At 39.2% G+C, this 21,403-nt stretch overlaps 2 protein-coding genes across 2 annotated transcripts; both read right to left on the reverse strand.

Moving 5' to 3' along the window:
• Nucleotides 1–10,418: 10,418 nt before the first annotated feature.
• Nucleotides 10,419–11,525, reverse strand: LOC148554686 (uncharacterized). The gene is made up of 3 exons (XM_088490439.1): nt 11,426–11,525; nt 10,906–10,988; nt 10,419–10,805 (listed from the first exon to the last, which is right to left on the reverse strand). The coding sequence occupies exons 1-3, from the start codon at nt 11,523–11,525 to the stop codon at nt 10,419–10,421; spliced, it is 570 nt and encodes a 189-aa protein (XP_088346565.1).
• A 104-nt stretch (nt 11,526–11,629) lies between these two features.
• Nucleotides 11,630–13,980, reverse strand: LOC148554687 (uncharacterized). Its single transcript, XM_088490440.1, has 3 exons — nt 13,840–13,980; nt 11,947–11,968; nt 11,630–11,856 (listed from the first exon to the last, which is right to left on the reverse strand). Exons 1-3 carry the CDS (start codon nt 13,978–13,980, stop codon nt 11,630–11,632), a joined length of 390 nt encoding a protein of 129 aa, XP_088346566.1.
• Nucleotides 13,981–21,403: the final 7,423 nt, after the last annotated feature.

The raw sequence follows: 21,403 nt of genomic DNA on the forward strand, positions 1-21,403 counted from the left end.
GCACTCCCTGGGGTCACTCCGCCATTTTTATTTATTTATTTAATTATTGAGGAATATTTCTCTTGAAAAACCAAAGGGGCACTATTTGTAATTATTTAAAACATTCTTACCCTATTATATAATAAAATTTTAATTTTGATGCATTGTCAGTGTAAAATAATTTTATATATGTATTTAATTATATAATATCATATCAACAAAAATAATTACTTTTTATATTAATCACGTAAATAATAATCTAAATAAACAGATGTGATTATACGACTGTATACACTAACAGTGCATCAAAATTAAACTATAAATAATAATCATTCTTTTTTATTTACCAAGATTTTAGATAATACAACTTTTAAGTTAAGAATTAAACTTAACTAGTGTATGAACCGTACTGAGTACGAAAAAATTTATAAAAATAAAAAAAATTATATGATTAGTGTTCATACCCTGACCCAATAATAAGGCTCAGGTCCAGACAAAAGGCCCAATCCAAAGGATTGAGTCTCACCCTACACCGAGCTTCGTCCTACGAAGTCGGTCCCTACCACGACTTGCTCTAAAGAAGTCGGGACGAAGATTAGCTGGCAGATAAATACCCATTCAAATGAATAACTGCCCCTAAAATCTCTCTACCCACTTCCTGGAGCCATATCTCAACCTCCCTAAGATAAAGGGACGGTTGTCCACCATAAATAACGGAACTACACCAACGGTGGTTATGGGTTCACCACTATAAATGCACTGACACTTCTCAGGTATCTCATAAGTCCCAATACTCTCTAGACCTGTTTTGCTCCCTTTGCTGACTTTGGCATCGGAGTGTCTTTGCAGGTACCACCCCCCATTTTCTCGTACCGAAGTCGGACGGGGGCCTTGGATCATCAATCCACTTGGATACTTCCTCATTCCGACGATTGGGCCAGCCAAACTAATCAAACCCAATAATCTCCGGTTACCCATCGTAACATTGGCGCCGTTGCCGGGGACCCGAGAGATCAGCCAGTAATGGCGGATGTATCCCCTGAAGATGGTCATGTGGCGTCGGATTCCGAACAAGAGAATCTGGATACCGAAAACAACGACGCAGACCTGACCCTCCACCAGGAAACCAACGACCAACACAGGGAAGGAACCTCCGGATTTAAAAATCCGAAGACAAATTCCTCGGAGGGGCGTGAATCAGAAAAGGATGGACCACCCCACGCAACTGAACTAATGGGGCTAGTCCATGTCCACCAAAGGCGCTTGAAACAGCTGGAACAGGAACGGGAGCGACAAAGGGAGATAGAAAAGCACCTAAGAGAGGAGATGAATCGACGAAAAGAGTTAGAGAAAAAACTCTTAAAGTTAGAATCCTCCCTCAAAGGTCGGAACTCCCGTAACGATCGGGAAGAGTCGCCCCCAGGAGGGGAGGACCCTTTTTGTGAGGACATAATGAGGGCAAAAGTTCCAAGAAACTTTAAAAGCCCCGATATGGACCTCTATGACGGAACCACCGATCTGAAGCATCATTTAAGCAACTTTAAAAGTCGGATGTATCTAGCTGATGCTTCTGATGCAACTCACTGCAAAGCCTTTCCGACTACTTTGTCAAAAGCGGCGATGAAGTGGTTCGACAGCCTCCCGCCGAGGTCAGTCACCAGTTTTGAAGACATCTCGAGAAAATTCTTGATGAGGTTCTCCATCCAAAAGGATAAAGTAAAACATGCGCCAAGCCTCCTGGGAATAAAGCAGGAGGTCGGAGAACCTTTGCGGGACTATATGGAAAGGTTCAATAAAGCATGTTTAGAGATTCAAGGCCTGCCCACCGAGGCAGTCATTATGGGGCTGGTAAATGGGCTTAGAGAAGGTTCCTTCTCACAGTCCATATCAAAAAGGCACCCCACCTCCCTGAGTGATGTACAAGAAAGAGCTGAAAAGTACATCAACATGGAGGAAAATGCCAGGCTGAGAGAGTCGAGTTGGCGACCTGGGCACCTTCCCTCAATAAAAGAGAGAGAAAGGGAGCCCAAGAAGAAAGAAGACCTCGGTCCCGACAGACTCAGGAAATATCACTCTTATACTCCTCTAAAGGTTTCTATAGTGGACGTATACAGAGAAATTTGCAATACTGAAAGGCTGCCACCTCCCAAGCCCATTAAAAATAAAAAAGGGGGGAGTCGCAGCGACTACTGTGAGTACCATAAAATATATGGTCACTCAACAAATGACTGTTATGACCTTAAAAATGTGATAGAAAAGCTGGCCAGAGAAGGCCGACTTGACAGATATCTCATAGAAAGGTCGGACAATCATGGGAAGAAAAAGCGAGACGATGCGGATAGAAGAGACCCACCATCGCAGACTCCGGAGAGACATATACATATGATCTCAGGCGGGTTCGCGGGAGGGGGACTCACCAAGTCCTCTCGCAAAAGACACCTCAAGCGAGTCTACCAGGTTGGAAGCGAGTCACCCGACCTTCCTACCATCTCATTCACAAAGGAGGATGGGCAAGGAGTAATCCCTGGACACGATGATCCAGTGGTAATAACTATGATCCTAGCTAATGCCCATCTCCACAGAACCCTAGTAGATCAAGGAAGCTCGGCAAATATCCTTTTCAAGCCCGCGTTTGACAAAATGGGGCTGGATGAAAAGGAGTCAAGAGCCTACCCCGACACCTTGTACGGGCTAGGCGACACGCCAATAAAACCACTGGGATTTCTACCCCTCCACACTACCTTTGGAAAGGGGGAAAAGTCCAAAACTCTGAGCATAGACTTTATAGTCATCGACGTGGGGTCAGCATACAACGCCGTAATCGACAGAACTACCCTGAATCGACTCGGAGCGGTGGTATCTACCCCCCATCTCTGCATGAAATTTCCGACACCTGCGGGAATAGCAACAGTACGGGGAGACCAGAAGTTGGCAAGAAAGTGCTACAATGAAAGCCTGAACCTGAGGGAAAAAGGCAAAGAGGCTCACACCATAGAGCTTGGTGGTGCAAGGGCCAAAGAAGAGCTACGACCACAGCCAGGAGAAAAAACTGAAGAAATACAGGTCGGCGAAAAGGAAGGAAAGAATACCAACATAGGAGCCAACCTAGGGGAAACCCTGAAGCAAGGGTTGACTAAGCTCCTAAGAGACAATTCCGACCTCTTCGCCTGGAAAGCTTCCGACATGCCCGGGATAGACTCCGAGCTCATGTCCCACAAGCTCTCAGTACATCCGGGATCCCGACCTGTACAACAGAGAAGGCGCAAGCTCGGCCCGGAACGAGCCCTAGTGGTGGAAGAGCAAGTACAAGCACTCCTAGAAGCCGGCTTCATTAGAGAAGTTAAATATCCAACATGGCTAGCAAATGTAGTGCTAGTCAAGAAGCAAAACGGCAAATGGAGGATGTGTGTTGACTACACCGACCTAAATAAGGCATGTCCCAAAGACCCTTATCCACTCCCGAGTATTGATACCCTAGTAGATTCTAGCTCGGGATATCAATACTTGTCGTTCATGGATGCCTACTCGGGATATAACCAAATCCCAATGTATGAGCCAGACCAGGAGAAAACATCATTCATCACACCCAGAGCAAATTTTTGCTACGTGGTCATGACATTTGGATTAAAAAATGCAGGGGCCACATACCAAAGACTGATGAACAAGGTGTTTGCTTCCCACCTTGGGAGCTTAATGGAAGTCTATGTAGACGACATGCTAGTAAAAACTAAGGAAGAAGTCGACCTCTTGGCAGACCTCTCGCAAGTATTCGACACCATAAGGTTACACGGGATGAGGTTAAATCCCGCAAAGTGTACCTTCGCAGTTGAGGCCGGAAAATTCCTAGGATTTATGCTAACACAAAGAGGGATTGAAGCAAATCCCGATAAGTATAAAGCTATCCTGGAAATGAAGAGCCCGACTTGCTTAAGAGAGGTTTAGCAACTGAATGGCCGACTTGCAGCCCTCTCCAGATTTTTGGCAAGATCGGCACTAAAATCCCTTCCACTGTTTTCTTTATTAAGAAAGGGATGCCGGTTCAAATGGACTCCAGAATGCGAAGGAGCATTCCAGGAGTTCAAAAGGTTCTTGAGCCAACCACCAATACTAACTCGACCTCTAGTCGGGGAGGACCTCGTCCTTTATTTGTCCGTAGCAGACAAAGCTGTCGCATCAGCCCTGATAAAGGAGGACGAGGTCGGACAGCATCCAGTTTACTTCATCAGCAAAGTTCTACAGGGCCCCGAGCTAAGGTACCACAAACTAGAAAAGTTTGCCTACTCCTTAGTGATAGCCTCACGAAGGCTACGACCTTACTTTCAAGCACATACAATAAAAGTCCGGACGAACCAACCCATGAAGCAAATCCTCCAAAAGACGGATGTTGCAGGGAGAATGGTTCAATGGGCAATAGAGCTCTCCGAGTTCGACTTGAAGTATGAAACTCGGACAGCAATCAAAGCCCAATGCCTCACCGACTTCATAGCAGAATACGCGGGAGATCAAGAGGAAAAGCCAACTACATGGGAACTTTATGTAGATGGATCCTCAAACAAGACAGGAAGCGGTGCGGGCATAATACTGGCCGACGAAAGGGGAACTCAAATAGAGGTATCCCTCAAATTTGAATTCCCAGCTTCAAATAATCAGGCAGAATATGAAGCCCTGATTGCAGGATTGAAACTGGCCGAAGAAGTCAGTGCAACAAAAGTGATGATATATAGTGACTCTCAGGTGGTGACCTCCCAGATAAATTGAGAGTATCAGGCCAAAGACCCAAACATGAAGAGATACTTGGAAAAAACTCTGGAGTATCTAGGGCGCTTTGCGGAGACCGAGGTTAGGCATATAACTCGGGATCTCAATAGTAGAGCAGATGCCTTCTCCAAGTTAGCAAGTACAAAACCATGAGGGAATAATAGAGGCCTGATCCAGGAAACTCTCCAAGAACCCTCTGTGGTAAAAGCAGAGGACAAACGAGATGTCCTTGAGGTAACCGAGCTAAACCTCGGATGGATGAATCCTCTAGTCGAATACCTAAAATTTGACATCCTCCCCAAAGAGGAAAAAGAGGCCAAGAAAATCCGGAGGGAAGCACAATATTACACTTTGGTGAAAAATATACTTTATAAAAGAGGAATATCAACACCATTGTTGAAGTGCGTACCGACCTCAAGGACCACTGAAGTGCTAGAGGAAGTTCATAATGGGATCTGCGGAAACCATCTCGGAGCCAGGTTACTAGCTAGAAAAGTAATCCGAGCTGGATTCTACTGGCCGACCTTGCAGAAAGATGCCATAGAATTTGTGAAAAAATGTCAACCATGCCAGATGCATGCAAATTTCCACGTAGCTCCCCCCGAGGAGCTCATCAGTATAACTTCTCCGTGGCCCTTCGCAAAATGGGGAATTGATTTGTTAGGTCCTTTTCCCCAAGTGTTAGGACAAGTCAAATACCTGATCGTGGGAATAGATTACTTCACAAAGTGGATAGAAGCAGAACCATTGGCCACCATCACAGCCTAAAGAAGTCAGAGGTTCCTCTACAAAAATATCATCACAAGGTATGGGATACCTCACTCCATTACTACAGATAATGGAACCCAGTTCACCGACTCTACCTTCAGAAGCCTAGTAGCCAGTATGAAAATAAAACACCAGTTCACCTCGGTGGAGCATCCACAAGCAAATGGACAAGCGGAGGCAGGTAACAAAATCATACTGGCGGGGCTAAAGAAAAGACTACAAGATGCAAAAGGAGCTTGGGCTGATGAGCTCCCACAAGTGCTATGGGCCTACCGGACGACGCCGCAATCCGCCACAGAAGAAACACCCTTCCGACTTGTCTATGGCGTAGAAGCCATGATACCAGTAGAAATCAATGAACAAAGCCCAAGGGTGATCCTCCATAATGAGGTCGGAAATGTACAGGGGAACAAAGAGGAGCTTGAATTGCTCCCCGAAGTCCAAGAGCAAGCCCAGATAAGAGAAGCAGCATTGAAACAAAGGATGACTACCAGGTACAACAAAAAAGTCATTCAAAGGAGTTTCACCCCAAACGATTTGATCCTGATCAGGAATGACATTGGAGTCAACAAATCGGGGGAAGGAAAGCTCGCTGCTAATTGGAAAGGACCATACAAAGTTAGCGAGGTCTTAGGAAAAGGTTATTATAAGGTGACCGACTTAAACGGCACCGAGCTACCTAGGTCGTGGCATGCTTGTAACATGAAAAGGTACTGTAGCTAAAAGCGAACTCTACTCCCCGATGTACTCTTTTCCCAACTTCACGATTTTTTACCAAAAATTAAAGGGTTTTTTCTGAAGAAGGGTTTTTAACGAGGCATCATAGTAGAGGCTAAGAGGGCAATAGATCATTAAACCCTTAGTAGCCGTAAAGTACCTTCCCAAATAAATAAAGATCTTTTTTACAATATCTCTTATAAATTCCTTCTCGTTTACTTTTCTACGAAACACGCCGACTTAAACTTGACAAAACATGAAAATCCCATGAACCGACCTAGATGGTCGTCAGGATAAAACGACGAGGTACAAGTCGGTGTAAAGAGGTTATAAAAGTTGATCGTGAGAAACTCGGAAACATTCCGACTCATAAGTCGAAATGAAAAACCGAGTAGAAAAGAAAACGCATCGCAAAAATAACCTAAGTCATAAGAACTCAACAAAACAAAGTTGAGTATAAGGAATAACAAAAAAAGGATCGAAAAAGCCTAGAAAAAGCTTAAAAGCTGTCCTAAAGTCCTTAAAGCGAAAAGGATCAGAAAGACAGACAAGCCAAAGAAAAGGTTTTCAGAAAAGATCAAGGGGACTTCGAAAAATCAAAATCAGAAAAGCATGCACACAAAAAGGTAGCTGAAACCCTTATACCAAAAAGGGTATTCTTGTTAAATAAAACCCTTATCCAAAAAAAGGGCAATTATAAATATTTTTGTTTATGGCCATAAAAGGCCAAGACAAATGTCAACGTACCACCACCACAAATATAAAGAGTTTAAAAAAGAGGAGACCCACAGGCTGGGCCCCCATATAGCCAACAAATTTTTAAAGAGTATCACCACCAGGACCGAAGGGAGTAGTCGGATCACCGCCAGAGTCGAGAAGAGAAGTCGGAGCGCCATCAGGACCAGGGAGAGAAGTATCCATAGGAGTCGGAGAAGAGGTGCCGTGAGGTCTTGAAAAACTCGGAACATCCTTTGGACGAGGAGGGGATTCAATGATTCTCTGCCCCCGAGTCTTCAAATCTGACTCGGTGACGACCTCGGGAGCTGGGGGATAAACTATGGCACCATCAATAACGACCTTGTTAGGATCCAAAGGAGAGAGATCCAGGTCGAGAGCAAGGACTCCGACCTGCTCCTTAAAAATCCTCCAGGCCTCCTCGGCCCCCTCAGCAATAGAGTCCTCCAACTCTGCGTAGGCAGTCCGAGAGTTCAACAAATCCCTCCTTACAGCCACAAGGTCCTCAAATAAACTCTGATAACTCTCCTGTGCCTTCTTTCTCAAGCCCTCCTCCATGTTACATTGGGCTTGTAACTTGCTCTCCTTCTCTTGGAGGACATCCCTCTCCTCCTTCAATTTGGTGACCTCCTTCTTCAACTCCTTCTCATGTTCCTGATATATGAGAAGCCTTCCCTCCAACTCTTCAACCCTAGAGGTTGAACCCAGAGAGCTAAGAGGAGTCTTCTCAAAAATATCGAGGAACTTGACACACATCCCCTTCGCCCTGATGCTCTCCTCAGCCAGAATAGTGAGGTAGTTCCGAATAAAAACATCATCCATACCTATACGGGTATGGGGATAGATGAATTTTTGGATAAATGCAGGAGCATCCACCTTAGCCTCACCTTCAAAAGAAGAGCCAGACTCTAAAGCCTTGCGCTTCTTCTTCTCTGGCTCAGGGGAAGGTCGGGGAGGAGGGGACGGCTAAGAAGAAGTCGAGGAGGAGATAACAATGGGTTGAGAAGGAGTCCCCAAATTTCAGGAAGAAGGGGGAGGAAGAGGAAGAGGAGAGCTAGTTACCCTGGCACTACCGGTTCTGGCGCGAGACCTCGCCTTGGCCTCCTGGACTCTCTGGTAAGACTCATTGGAATTCTTCCTCGCCATCTCTGTAAAAGAAAACAATTAGTAAAGCAAGTCGGTAAACTTCAAGTCGGTAGAAACAAGTCAGAAACAAAGTAGATAAAAGCTACCTAGTTGTGTTTGGACAAAAGACGACGACCTGTGGAGAAATTTTTTGGTATCCAGATATGGGGCCCTCCCCCATACTTCTCGGAGGAACCCTACAATGGCTTCCTCCACCTCATCCAGATCCTCCAAACCATATTTCTCACAGGGGGAGGCCTCTAACCAGTACAAGGGAAAGCAATGAGAAGAATTCTCATCCAAGAAAAAGGGGTGGTGACCCTCTACGGCTTGAAATTTGAAAAAATAATTTTTAAAGTCATGGAAAGATTCATCAAAAAGGGTAAAGACCCTCCGACCTTGTATAGCTCGGAAGGACACCCATTGTTGCTTATTATTCTGCCCACTGAAGGGCTTGGTCATGTGGAAAAGAAAGAAGAAAATCCTCAAAGAAGTCGGAAATTCCAAGGCATGGCTGATAAACTGATAAATTTTCAGAAAACCCCAAGAAATGGGATGAAGCTGGGTAGGTACAACACGGCAGTGACGTAAAACAGCAACCTCAAAATCAGAGAAAGGGAGAAAAATGCCCAGGCGGGTAATCATACTCTCATACATGTAAAAGAAATGAGGGGCTACCTCTGAAGCCCTCCCAAAGCAAACCCGGTCTTCTGGACCCGGGGCAAGCAGTTCATACTTTGGCTCATCCTCATCAGAGGTGCAGAGCCGGTGACGAGTGCGAAGGTCAGTAATAAAATCAGTGTCAACCAGAGGTTCCTCTCCTAAGACTGTGACATCGACCCACTGAGCAAGAATTTCTACGGAAGACATTTCTTTTCCTAAAAAGGTGAGTGAAACCTACAAAGGAAAAAGAAAAGAAAATCAAAAACATGGTCTCTAAGGGGAATACGGAATCAGAGCCTACGAATCAATTTCTCTCTATAAAAGCATGCAAACAGAAAGCACGTCGTAAAGAAGATAAGAAAAGACTAACCTTTATTTGGGAGTAAGGTAGAGGAAGATAAAAGCCTTCAAACAAGGGGTGCTCCACGAACGGATGAGAAGAAGAAAATTTTGAAAAATCGCAGAACGAAGCAACGAAAGAGAAGGAAAATATTTATAAACACGTTAGGGGCATAATGGTAAAAACGGATGCAGTCATTAATGGGTGCACCGTTACCAAGACAATCCCTATGCAAACCTCTAACGGACGCGACGTTTGATTAGACGTAACTGTGAAAATAAAAAAAGTCACGAAAAGTCACGTCGATTCCAAACCATTACGTCGGTCCTCCAACAAGCCGGCTACGACCCCGAGTAGAATACTCGAACCCAAGTCCTAAAAGAAATTGGGCTCGAGTAGGGGCACTGTTCATACCCTAGCCCAATGATAAGGCCCAGGTCCAGACGAAAGGCCCAATCCAAAGGATTGAGCCTCGCCCTACACCGACCTTCGCCCTACGAAGTCGGTCCCTACCACGACTTGCTCTAAAGAAGTCGGGACGAAGATTATCTGGCAGATAAATACTCATTCAAATGAGTAACTGCCCCTAAAATCTCTCTACCCACTTCCTGGAGCCATATCTCAACCTCCCTAAGATAAAGGGACGGTTGTCCACTATAAATAACGAAACTACACCAACGGTGGTTATGGGTTCACCACTATAAATACACTGACACTTCTCAAGTATCTCATAAGTCCCAATACTCTCTAGACTTGTTTTACTCCCTTTGCTGACTTTGGCATCGGAGTGTCTTTGCAGGTACCACCCCCCCATTTTCTCATACCGAAGTCGGACGGGGCCTTGGATCATCAATCCGCTTGGATACTTCCTCATTCCGACGATTGGGCCAGCCAAACTAATCCAACCCAATAATCTCCGGTTACCCATCGTAACAATTAGATATTTTAAAAAAAACACAATAATTATTATTTTAAAACATTTATAAAATTATGATTAAAATCAAAGTTTAACTTAAAAATAGTGAGTAATAATCATTTTACACTTTTTTTAAAGTAAAATAATTATACATTGATACAGAATTTAAAATAAAATTAAAATATTTACATTAGAATTCTATTTTTTCAAAGACTTTTCTATAAACAACATTAATGGTTGAATTTGCAGACATTCCTACGTGATTCATAAGTAAAATTTTTAAACCTCTCTTACTCTTAACTCTTGAAAGTGTCACATATAGTTGGTCATGTATAAAAACTGGTTTGGGCAAGTACAATCCAACATGAGATAAAGTTTGTCCCTAAGATTTATTAATTGTCATGGCAAACGATACTATTATGGAAACTGTCTTCGTTGGAATCTAATTGGGATGGTTTCATTTGTTGGTACCATATTCATTCTTGGAATCAAAGTAATATGACCAACATTGTTACCCGTTAAGACTTCACATTCTATGACATGATTTTCAAGCTTCCTAACTTGTAGCCTTGTACCATTACAAAGACCACTGAATTGGTCAAAATTCCTCAGTAACATCACCGGAACACCAACCTTGAGTATTAATTTATGTGAAGGCAAACCAGAGCAATTTATGCTATTCAGTAATTTAGGACCATAAAGATCTAGTTGGCTCTCCATAATCCCTTCATCCATACAAATCGAATCTAAACTGAGATATAATTTTCCCCCTCCAGGAATGATAGCCATCAAATGGTTGTTGACCTCTTCAACAATGTTCAACGTGGGAGCCAGTATAGTTCTTGCTTTAAAAAAAATCCTTTGAGGACATTTTATCCAAAATATTTGGATAAGAAAAATAAACCAACTCATCAAATGCCTGGTCCGAAGAAGGAATAACAATATCTCCTGGAAGACATATCTCAGATTCACCATCCATATTGTTACCTATTAGACCATCACCAACTTTCAATAACCACTCACCAAATTGCTCTGTCTCATCTTGATCTAAAGCAGTCGTCCCTACAGAGAGTCTTATGTTTTTTGTTAGTTTGAGTACCTGACAAAACTTCCAATGGCAAGACGAATTCACGGTTGAATAAACGATATCTTGTCTCGATCCTCGTAGAATGACAGGAAGAAATTGTCTAAAGTCTCCACCAAGTACAACCACTTTTCCTCCAAAGGGCAAATATTTATTATATGTTAGAGAAAATCTCATGATATCACCCAAGCATTTATCAAGCACTTCATAGCAATACTTACTAACCATTGGAGCCTCATCCCAAATTATAAGTTTGGCTTTCAACAACAGCATTGTTTGAGGGGAACCAGGTTTGATGTTACATACAGAATCCTCAGTTATATTCAGCAGTATTTTGAACCTTGAGTGTGCCGTTCTCCATTGGGAAGAAGTAAAGATGCAATACCACTTGAAGCAATGTTTAACACAATATCACCCCTTGAGCGAATCTCAACAGACATAAGATTCTAGAGAAATGTTTTTCCAATACTCTCATGACCATACACAAAGAAAAAACCCCTTCATCACAATACATAGCTGTAACAATTTTATCGAATGCATATTTCTACTCAGGTGTTGCAATGGCTAACATGTCTGAGACATTTTTCTTTAAATCATCCCTGTTAAAGTTTAGCTCTTCCCTAATAACCCTTTCGGTTAACAAAGAACTATCAACTTCAGTTGCTAAAGGCATAGGAGGATAGTCTTTCAAGGTTTTATCATAGGAATCTAAGATCTTGTCTATATCCATTAAGCACAACTGCTTAATCTCATCATCTGACATGGTTAACTCTGCATATTATACGATACTATAAAAATTCAATCAAACTAAAAATGATCAATAATAAAGAACTTTTATAATTGCAATTAATAAAAACTCACCTCTCATGTTCATCACGGTTCTCTATCGATACAAAATATCATCTGAGAGTTCATGCTAACATCTATTTCAGATATGTTCTGGTCTTGAGATATTGTTGGATGTTAATAGAATGACAAATAACCTCCTAACATATGATCCTGAGACCCACGAAATAATTAACTCTTTGCCATATAATTAACACTTAATTATATCAACTAATTGATTTAGTTAATTATTTAAACATCATACAATTTATTATAATTTCCATTAATACCTATCTCTTTTCAAGGCCCAAGTAGGGTGAAGCATGCATCTCTATACGTAGCCTAAATTGTTTCTCCTACTGCTCTTATATCTCAAAAATTCATACATCCTCTTTGAGTATTCAAGAGAAGTTGTGGTAATATTCTTCAGTATTTGCTATAAAAAACTTAGTTAAAACCCCACTTTTAAGTTGCTAAATGAATTAGGCTACGCGATTTCAATTATTATGATGAAAATCATGCATGAGAATTAAGTGTTATTTAGAAAAGGGTTAAGACTAACGATAAACATGCATATGTTTTAGTCATGCTCTTATTATGTTTCTCTCTTTTTTTCCCCTCCATATGCATCTTTGTTTAATGTGATTGATTTAGTCTAGAATTTTGAATGTTAAATCAGTGGAGGCTATACTGCTTGGTTCCCAACAGTCAACACTACCTGGGGATGCTTAGCACAAACTTTTCTAATACAAACCTCTCTTGTTAGTTGTCCCCCATACGGGAGGAGGAAATTTAAGTCTTCAAGATGAGAATAATAAACAAAGAAGTAAGAAATAATCTGATTCTCAATTTTGTTGTGATGTGCGTATTATTTCTTATCAAAGATATACATTATGCTTTTTGTAGGATGTGAAAGAAAGAGTGACTCAAACTTTGTTATTTTTGGTCGGCATAAACTCTTATATCCAATCTGCATTATTTAGTGATTATGTATCTTGGATTAGTGCATGTCTTTGCAAGCTAAAATTTATAATTTTATACAACTGCCTATGAAAATCTTGCTAAAAGTGCCCCAACCCCTCTCATTATTGTCCGAATACAACATGAGCTATATATTAAATCTATTTTTTACTGCAGAATCTTTTTTATGATGAAAAGATTATGTTTTCTTGCAGGAAAATATAGAACTGGATTTTGTTTTTGTTCTATTTTTAAATGAATAGTCCCAAGAAAAGCAGAAACTGCTGAGGTTGAAATTATGACAATTATGAGGGTGAGGATCATACAAATGTGGGACTAAATGTATGAAAACAGAGAAACAATTGTGTGTATGAATAAAATTAGAAGTACTTGCTCATTCATCAACACCATTTCAATGGAGCTAATGGATTTGGGATCTTTGAATCTTGGTAAAGACCAAAGTCTGATTACTTTGACATGAATCTTCCAGCATTCTTTTGGCGGTGTAATCATCTCCAACAAATCATATTGCCTAACCATTTTTTCTCTAGTGAAAAAAATAAAAGCAAACATAAATTCTAGCAAGTACGTATGGTAAGATTGTAGGACCACACCTTTTATAATTTTATAGCAACTAAGAAGAGGTATATTTTTGGGTAAATCATTTTAAAATTGGACTGCATCAAAAATCACATATCCTCCATAATCCAAAAGAAGAAAAAATCTGTCTTGATGATTTAAAAAACGAAAAAAATTTGAGTCGAAAATAAAACACTTATTCTACATCATAAATACTGACAAATCAAAATATACTGAGTAAAAAAAATGTATGAAAATAAGATCTGAATCCATGCCTTCCTTGCAGCAGCTCACCTCCATCAGTTACAGATAGAGAGCATTCCAGTGCGACGGCAATCTAAACGACAACAACATCAGTGAAAGTCTCCTCTTGCCGGTCCGCTATCTAACCTCTCTGGTCACATTAGCATCTCCGATCATCGTCAACCTCCTCGCCATCACAACCCCGTCATCATCCCATCGTCGTATAAGCAACCAATCTTCTCGTCTTCGCTGTTCTGAAGTTGCCAGTGCCAAGCCGCCATTCTCCATTGCTGGCGTATATGCTTGCTTGCTGGAAGAGAGAAGACCCAAAAAGACTAAAGAGGACTTTGGGTGTGGGTTGAAATTAATTGTATGAGATCCGGATAGGTTTTCTATCTGCCCAGCTTGGAATCGGAATTAGTCTCCGTAGGTCCATGTTTTATTAAGATACAATGAAGGCAAGCAAGCCGACATGGTGTGAGCCCTACTTTTTTATTCCCTTTTTATCACCATTCACAAATTCTATGCTTTATTTGATTGTTGTATAAATTATGGATCTACATCGGACCGCCTAGAAAATTAATTTATTTTGCTTACATTTTAGAATGAGTTTAATTAATAATTTGTTATATAAAATTATTTTATATTTTAATAAATCAAATCTAATGATGATATTAGTTAATAATACATAGAATAATTCTGTTTAGAGTGAAGAAAGTTTTGCTTTATATTACTTTTGCTTACAGAAATATAAAACTTAAAACTTAACAATTCATGGAATATAAAAGACTAAGAAAATAAGGTGATTTATAAATTATCTTTAATTTATATATAATAAAATTAAATTTAATGAATTCAATTAGAATAAACAATAAATTATTTATTTTATTTCAAACTTTATAAATGAATAAACCAATTAACTAATATAAGGAATTACAATTAATGTAGTAAAATTAATCAAGTATTATATACTATAATAAATTACATTCATATTTAAATATCTAATCAAATTAATTAGCTGATATAATTAAGTCATACTAAAATACTTAAAAATGCATCGTTCTTAATTTAATACTATCTATACTATATAAACCACATTTAAATCCATTTTTTCATGCGTATATAATTTAAAATAATTTACAATTTTTTTATTGAATATTATAATGTAAAATAATTTATAAATTAACATTAATTCATATATAATATATAATTAAATTTAATGAATTTAATTAGAATAAACAATAAATTATTTATTTTATTTTAGACTTTATAAATAAAAAAACTAATTCACTAATATAACGAATTACAATTAATGTAGTTAATATAATTAAGTCATTGTAATAAATTGAATTGAATGAGTTAAAATAATTAAATCGAAAAAATAATTAAAGCTATTTTTCAAAAAGAACTACACGGATTAATCTAGCCGACTTACCTAGGACACGGTATCATGATTTCTATCCAACTAGGAACGGATCCAGAAATTTTAATATGGAGGGGCCGAATTTCAGATAATTTTTTTCATTCCATAAAAATAATTAACAAATAGTTATTAGAGTTAATTTTTTAAAAGATTTATCAATATATATATATATATATATATATATAATTATAATTTTTTTCACAATTTTATTTTTAATATGATAATTACATAAAAGAAATATAACAATATCAATAGTATATTATAAAATTATAAAATACCAATAATTTATAGCATGTTTAGTTAAAAATTATCACATATCTTATTAATTAAAATTAATTCTTTCAAAAATTTTAAAAAATTTGAAAATAAATTATGAATTATTAATTATTTGAAAGACACAGTATCCTTACAGAATACAAGATATAAGATATCTTTATAAAATTTTTTCTTTTAACAAAGTAAATTTAAAAAAAATGAGTATTTTTTACAAGAAAATAATATCTAAAATACATAATGTGATTACTAAAATATAACTACGTAAGTCATTATTAATATAAGTTAACAATTAACACACAATCAATGCCCTGTTAGGGTTTCTTCGTGCTCTGCTAGGGTTTCAAAAAACATCGCCCATAGGATTTCACAAACACAATTGCTAATTGACAATCACAATACACCAAACATTTCCTCATTCTTTATTCTATCAGCATGGATGCATTAGGAGACAATCAACAACATACAGGGGAGGAAGACAAGGAGAATACAGAGGAGGTTGTGGTGCTTGAGGAGGAAGACATCTCTGAAGGTTTGCACGCATGCATAAGGAGTTTGAATAGGAGAATATTTGCTGATCGCACCTTTTCGGCAGACACAATGGAAGGGGCTATGACTATAATATGGGGTAGACCGGAAGGATTGAGAGTCGTAGACAAAGGCAAGAATCAATTTCAGTTCTTTTTTTTATAAGGACACGGACGTTGCACGAGTTGAACGAGGTTTCCCTTGGCTATTTAAGAACTTTATCCTCCATGTTGTGAGATGAAAGGAAGATCCGATGGAAGACAAAAATGTTATATCTACTTTTTCAATTTGGGTCCAAATCTGGAGCTTGTCAGAACCGTTTAAAACAATTGAAGTTGGACGTAAACTTGGTATGAAGCTTGGAAGCATTGTTGATGTTGGATTATATGAGGTGATAGGGAAAGAAACTCGAATCATTAAAGCCAAGGTAGAGATGGAAGGGGATAGGAGACTGAAGGATTCGATGAAGATCACTGGACCAAATAAAAAATTGATCGAAGTAGGTCTCCAATATGAAAGGCTGGGAACATTCTGCACCTATTGCGCGCTTCTAGGACATGATTCCAAGCATTGTCAATAGTTGTTGGATGACTCTGCAAGTGATAGTGTTAGAGAAGAAGCTATTGGAGAATGGGTGAAGGCAAATCAAGTAGGAAGGAGAATTGAGAGTAAATCAAATTCAGACTCGTCTTATGCCAGAGCTTATGGTTCTTCCACCCCTAAATCAAGGAAGAAACCAGCTCCCTCTTGGCTATTGGAGAATTTTGCTGAATTAAATATAAAAGGGGATAAGAAACAGGCGAGGAAGACCAACAATCCTAATTTAATGACTGAAAAGAAAGAAAATGGCATCTTAGCCGACTCTTTGAAGGCTCTAGCGGGTACCATTACAAATGATGTTCTGCAAAAAAGACTCATCCCAATGAATACTGAAGAGAATATGATTATTATGGGCGAGGCTAAGGAGGAGAGAGGAGGAAAGCAAAGTTTCAAACAACTTGCTAGACAAATGGGGAGCCACGGGGAGACCTACACTGGCTATAAAAGGGGGTATATTGGTAAGGAAAATAGTGGCAGCTCAAAGAAGCCCTGTTTGGAAGAAGTCTCAGATGGTAATAAGGAGGTGGAGGGTGCCAACCGTCAATTGGCACCCAAAACCTCATGAAGATCTTAAGTTGGAACTGTCGAAATTTGGGGAGACTCCTGACAGTCCAAAACCTTAAAGGGATCTGTCGATCCCACTCCCCCGAGGTGGTATTCATTTGTGAAACTAAGAATCAACCTCGAATAGTGGAAAGGACGCTACGGGCATGCAGGTTTGAGTCTTGGAGAATTGTGAGCCCGATTGGGGTAGCGGGAGGTTTAGTCTTGACTTGGAATGAAGGGGGTGGAGGTGCAAATCCTCTCGGAGAAAGAGTACTACATTGCTGCCACGGTCAAAGACTTGTCTAACGGATAGAATTGGGGATTAATTGGTGTTTACCTTAACACAAACGAACAACTCAAAGCTGGTCAATTCCAGGAGCTGTCAGCTATTATACAGCAAATGCAAAATGAAATGATTGTGATGGGAGATTTCAATGCCATCACTAGTCAGGAGGAGAAAAGGGGTGGAGGGTTGAAATCTTGGTCCTCTATTTCAGATTTTAATAACTTTATTGATGGAAGTAGCTTGATGGATCTTGGTATCGTGGGTAGAAATTTCACTTGGTCTAATAAAAAGAGAGGAGAAGAGCAGATTTTGGAAAGATTACCGTGTTTTGGTAAGCAACAGCTGGCTGCACATGTTTCCTACTAATACAGTGATTAGGATGCAAGAAAATGGATCTAATCATGCCCCTTTATTATTGGATACCAGTCCTCAAATTGAGAGATCTAAACATAGGTTTAAGTTCCAACAGAGATGGTGTAGGATCGAGGCGGTTAGAGGGGTTATTATTGAGGCCTGGAACTCTTACTTTGAAGGTTTTGCGATGTTTGTTCTAGCTCAAAAACTGAAACTCTGTAGACATCATCTTGTGCAATGGCAGCAAACATCCAAATCCAACTCTAAATCTGAAATAGAGGAGATTCTCAAAAAATAGAAGAGCTTAGAGAGACAGGGATTAATGGAGGAATTAAGGTTGAGGAGCTAGAAAACATGCTAGAGGACGCTTATGGTAGGGAGGAGAGCTACTGGAAGGAGAAGTCTCGGATAAAATGGCAAAAGGAAGGGGATCAATCCTTTCAGTCCCGGGTTTGGCGTAATAAAATCTGGAAATTGGAACGGAATGATGGGAGCTTCGCTACCTCTTGAGCTGATATAGCCTTAGTTGCAGAAGACTATTTTAGAGATATTTTTTCTTCTACCAAATCAACTTATCCGGAAGTGGAATTTGAAGACTTTCTTCCCAAAGTTTCTCCAGCCATGAATAGGAGAATACTACGGCCAGTTTCCCTAGAAGAAGTCAAACGGGCTGTGTTTAGTGTGCACTCTAAAAGTGCGTTGGGTGATGATGGGTTCACAGCAAAGTTCTTCCATTATTACTGGGACATCGTGGCTGGGGATGTGTTTTGAGCGGTGAGAAGCTTTTTTATTAGAGGTAGAATACTCAGGGGTTTCAACCACACGTAGATTTGTTTAATCCCAAAAGTTCCAAATGCTATAAACATGACACAGGTCAGGCCAATTAGTTTATCTTCTGTGGTTTATAAATTTATTTCTAAAGTGATTGTTCATAGGCTACAGAGTATCATGAATAAACTAATTAGTCCTAATCAAAGCGCTTTCTTAAAAGGAAGACTAGTTAGTGATAATATACTTATAGCTCATGAATGTATGCACTACTTGAAAACCAAGAAGACAGAATTGAATACTGAAATGGCCGTAAAGCTTGATTTGAGTAAGGCTTACGATAGAGTGGAATGTCATTTTTTATGGTTCATGCTTCGAAAGTTAGGATTTGATCCTAGATGGATAGTTGGATTCAGGAGGTGGTGCTACAGTTTCTTACTCTGTTATTGTTGAAGGTCAGCCCTTTGGTTTTTTTAAGCCAAATAGAGGAATCTGACAAGGAGACCTTTTATCACCGTATCTTTTTCTATTTTCTACAGAAGGTTTATCCTTTCTGCTGAACAAGGCAGAGCAAAACCGTCTTATCTCTGGTGTCCAGATCAATAGAAGATGTCGTCCGATCAATCATCTACTCTTCACATACAACTCTATCCTATTTAGTAGGGCCTCAGAGGATGGCTGTTATAATATCCTGATGATCCTTAATCTATATGAGAGCTTTAGTGGTCAGAAAGTAAACTTATCTAAATCAGCTGTGTTTTTTAGCAACAATACCCCGGGGGAAAAAGAGAACTGCCTTGGCTAACAGGCTCAACATTAGACACATAGGAACACAAGACAAGTATTTGGGGCTCCCTTCAACGGTTAATCAGTCGAAGAATGAGACATTTGGGGCTATTAAAGAAAAAGTGAGAAAAAAGATCCAGGGCTGGAAACGACACTTACTATCTACGTCAGGTAGACATATACTAATTATGGCAGTCGGGGAAGCCATTTCTATTTACACACTCTATTACTTCAGGCTTCCAGATACTTTAATTTGCGAGATTCACAGTATTCTCACCCAATTTTGGTGGGGGCAAAAAAGAACAGAAAGAAATATGATGTGAATTAGATGGGACACCATGTCTAGACCAAAAAAGGAGGGTGGCCTTGGTTTTAAAGACCTGCAAGCTCAGAACCTAGCGCTACTCGCTAAACAATGCTGGAAACTAGCTACGCAACCTCAATCATTATTATAAAAAATTTTCAAAGGCAAGTACTACTGTTACAGCAATATCATGAGAGCAGAGACAGGAAACCAACCTTCTTGGGGCTGGAGAAGCCTTTTGGAGGGCCGCAAAGTTTTAGAAAAAGGCATATGCTGAAAGGTGGGTAACGAGAATAGCATTCGCATTTTTCAGGAACCGTGGGTAGCTACATCCCAACCTTTCCTTGTCCCACACAATTCAGTCATCAGCAATCAAATTATGGAAGTAACATGGATAAATGTGCTAATCATACCTAGCAAACAATGGAACCTGGAATTAGTGAACAGTATTTTCTCTTCAGACATGGCTAATCATATTTTGCTAACAAAAATTGAGGAAGGTGATTATCATTTATTTTGGGCCAGAACCAAAAGCAAAAAATATGAAGTCAGCTCAAGATACCAAATTGCCTACCAGTTCTATTACTCTCTAATTGATTACTGTCCCGATTTGATGCAGCACAAAGACACATGGTTGGAGCTCTGAAAAATGCCCCTACTCCCAAAAATCAAGTTTTTCCTCTAGCACTGTTTGCATGAGAAGCTCTCGATTCCAGAGAACCTCCACCGCCACATCCACACAATTTCTCCTCCCTGTGGGCGCTGCAATCTCAGCCCAGAAATCATTAGTCACTGTTTATTCTTCTGCCAAGAATCAAAGGAGGTATGGGTTAGAAGCTCATTACCTGGATTGGTTTGTGGAGATGGGTCCTTCTCCTTCTAGCGAACGTGGTCGGAAAGTGTAGGCAAGTTCAAGAGGCGGAGAAGCAACAACCGTGTCTTTCAGATGCTGGCGATTATGTGTTGGCAAATCTGAAAATCAAGAAACCGGCTCATCTTTGAAAATAATACTGAAGGAATAGAACAAATTCTTACTGTAGCTAGCAACCTTCTTCAAGACATGCAAGGCCACATACCTTAATTTTTCTGTTGGAGTGCTTCATCTTCTTTTCTTAAGCTTTTTGGTGTTTTATCTTGTTAAAGAACTTTTGGGAGATCCCCAATTCATGTATTGCTATCCTAGTTATGGACAATGTCTATTTTATCCAGTTGAATAAAATAATTTATCTTGAAAAAAAAGTTATTATTAATATAATAATATAAATGTTAAATATATTAATATAAAAATAAATAATTTTTAAAAAAATAAATATAGAGATTATTATATAAAAACTAATTTAAAAGATACAAAGACTTGAGGGTATGATATTAAATTAGTTAAGTAAAAAATATTAGTGAATTAAATAATTAAGACATAAATTCATCACATAGTAAAAAATAATACATATAAAACTATTAAATTACATAATATTTTTTAATTTTTTAAACACATATCTCATATATAAGTATAGTTTCTTAAAATTTTGGGGGGACCGAGGCCACTACTCGCCCCCTCTAGGTCCGTCCCTGTATATCCAACTTAACTTGCATCACAAGCAATAGCTTGTCACTTTATTACTTCTAATATTATCCACGGATCAATAACTACCTCAATGAAGAATAACTTTCTATAATACAAGGGAAGAAAATTATCTATCTACAAGTGAAGTAATAATCAAATTATTACTCTCTCTTATAAATATTCTGTCAAACTCAAATATTTCTCAACTTTGTTTTACATATGACCTACTTAAACTCCACCCATTGTTCTGGAGCTAATATGAAACTATTTAGGGCACATTCA

Source organism: Arachis ipaensis, chromosome B6 (assembly GCF_059453495.1).
Source record: "Arachis ipaensis isolate K30076 ecotype BB chromosome B6, ASM5945349v1, whole genome shotgun sequence".
Taxonomy (NCBI): domain Eukaryota; kingdom Viridiplantae; phylum Streptophyta; class Magnoliopsida; order Fabales; family Fabaceae; genus Arachis; species Arachis ipaensis.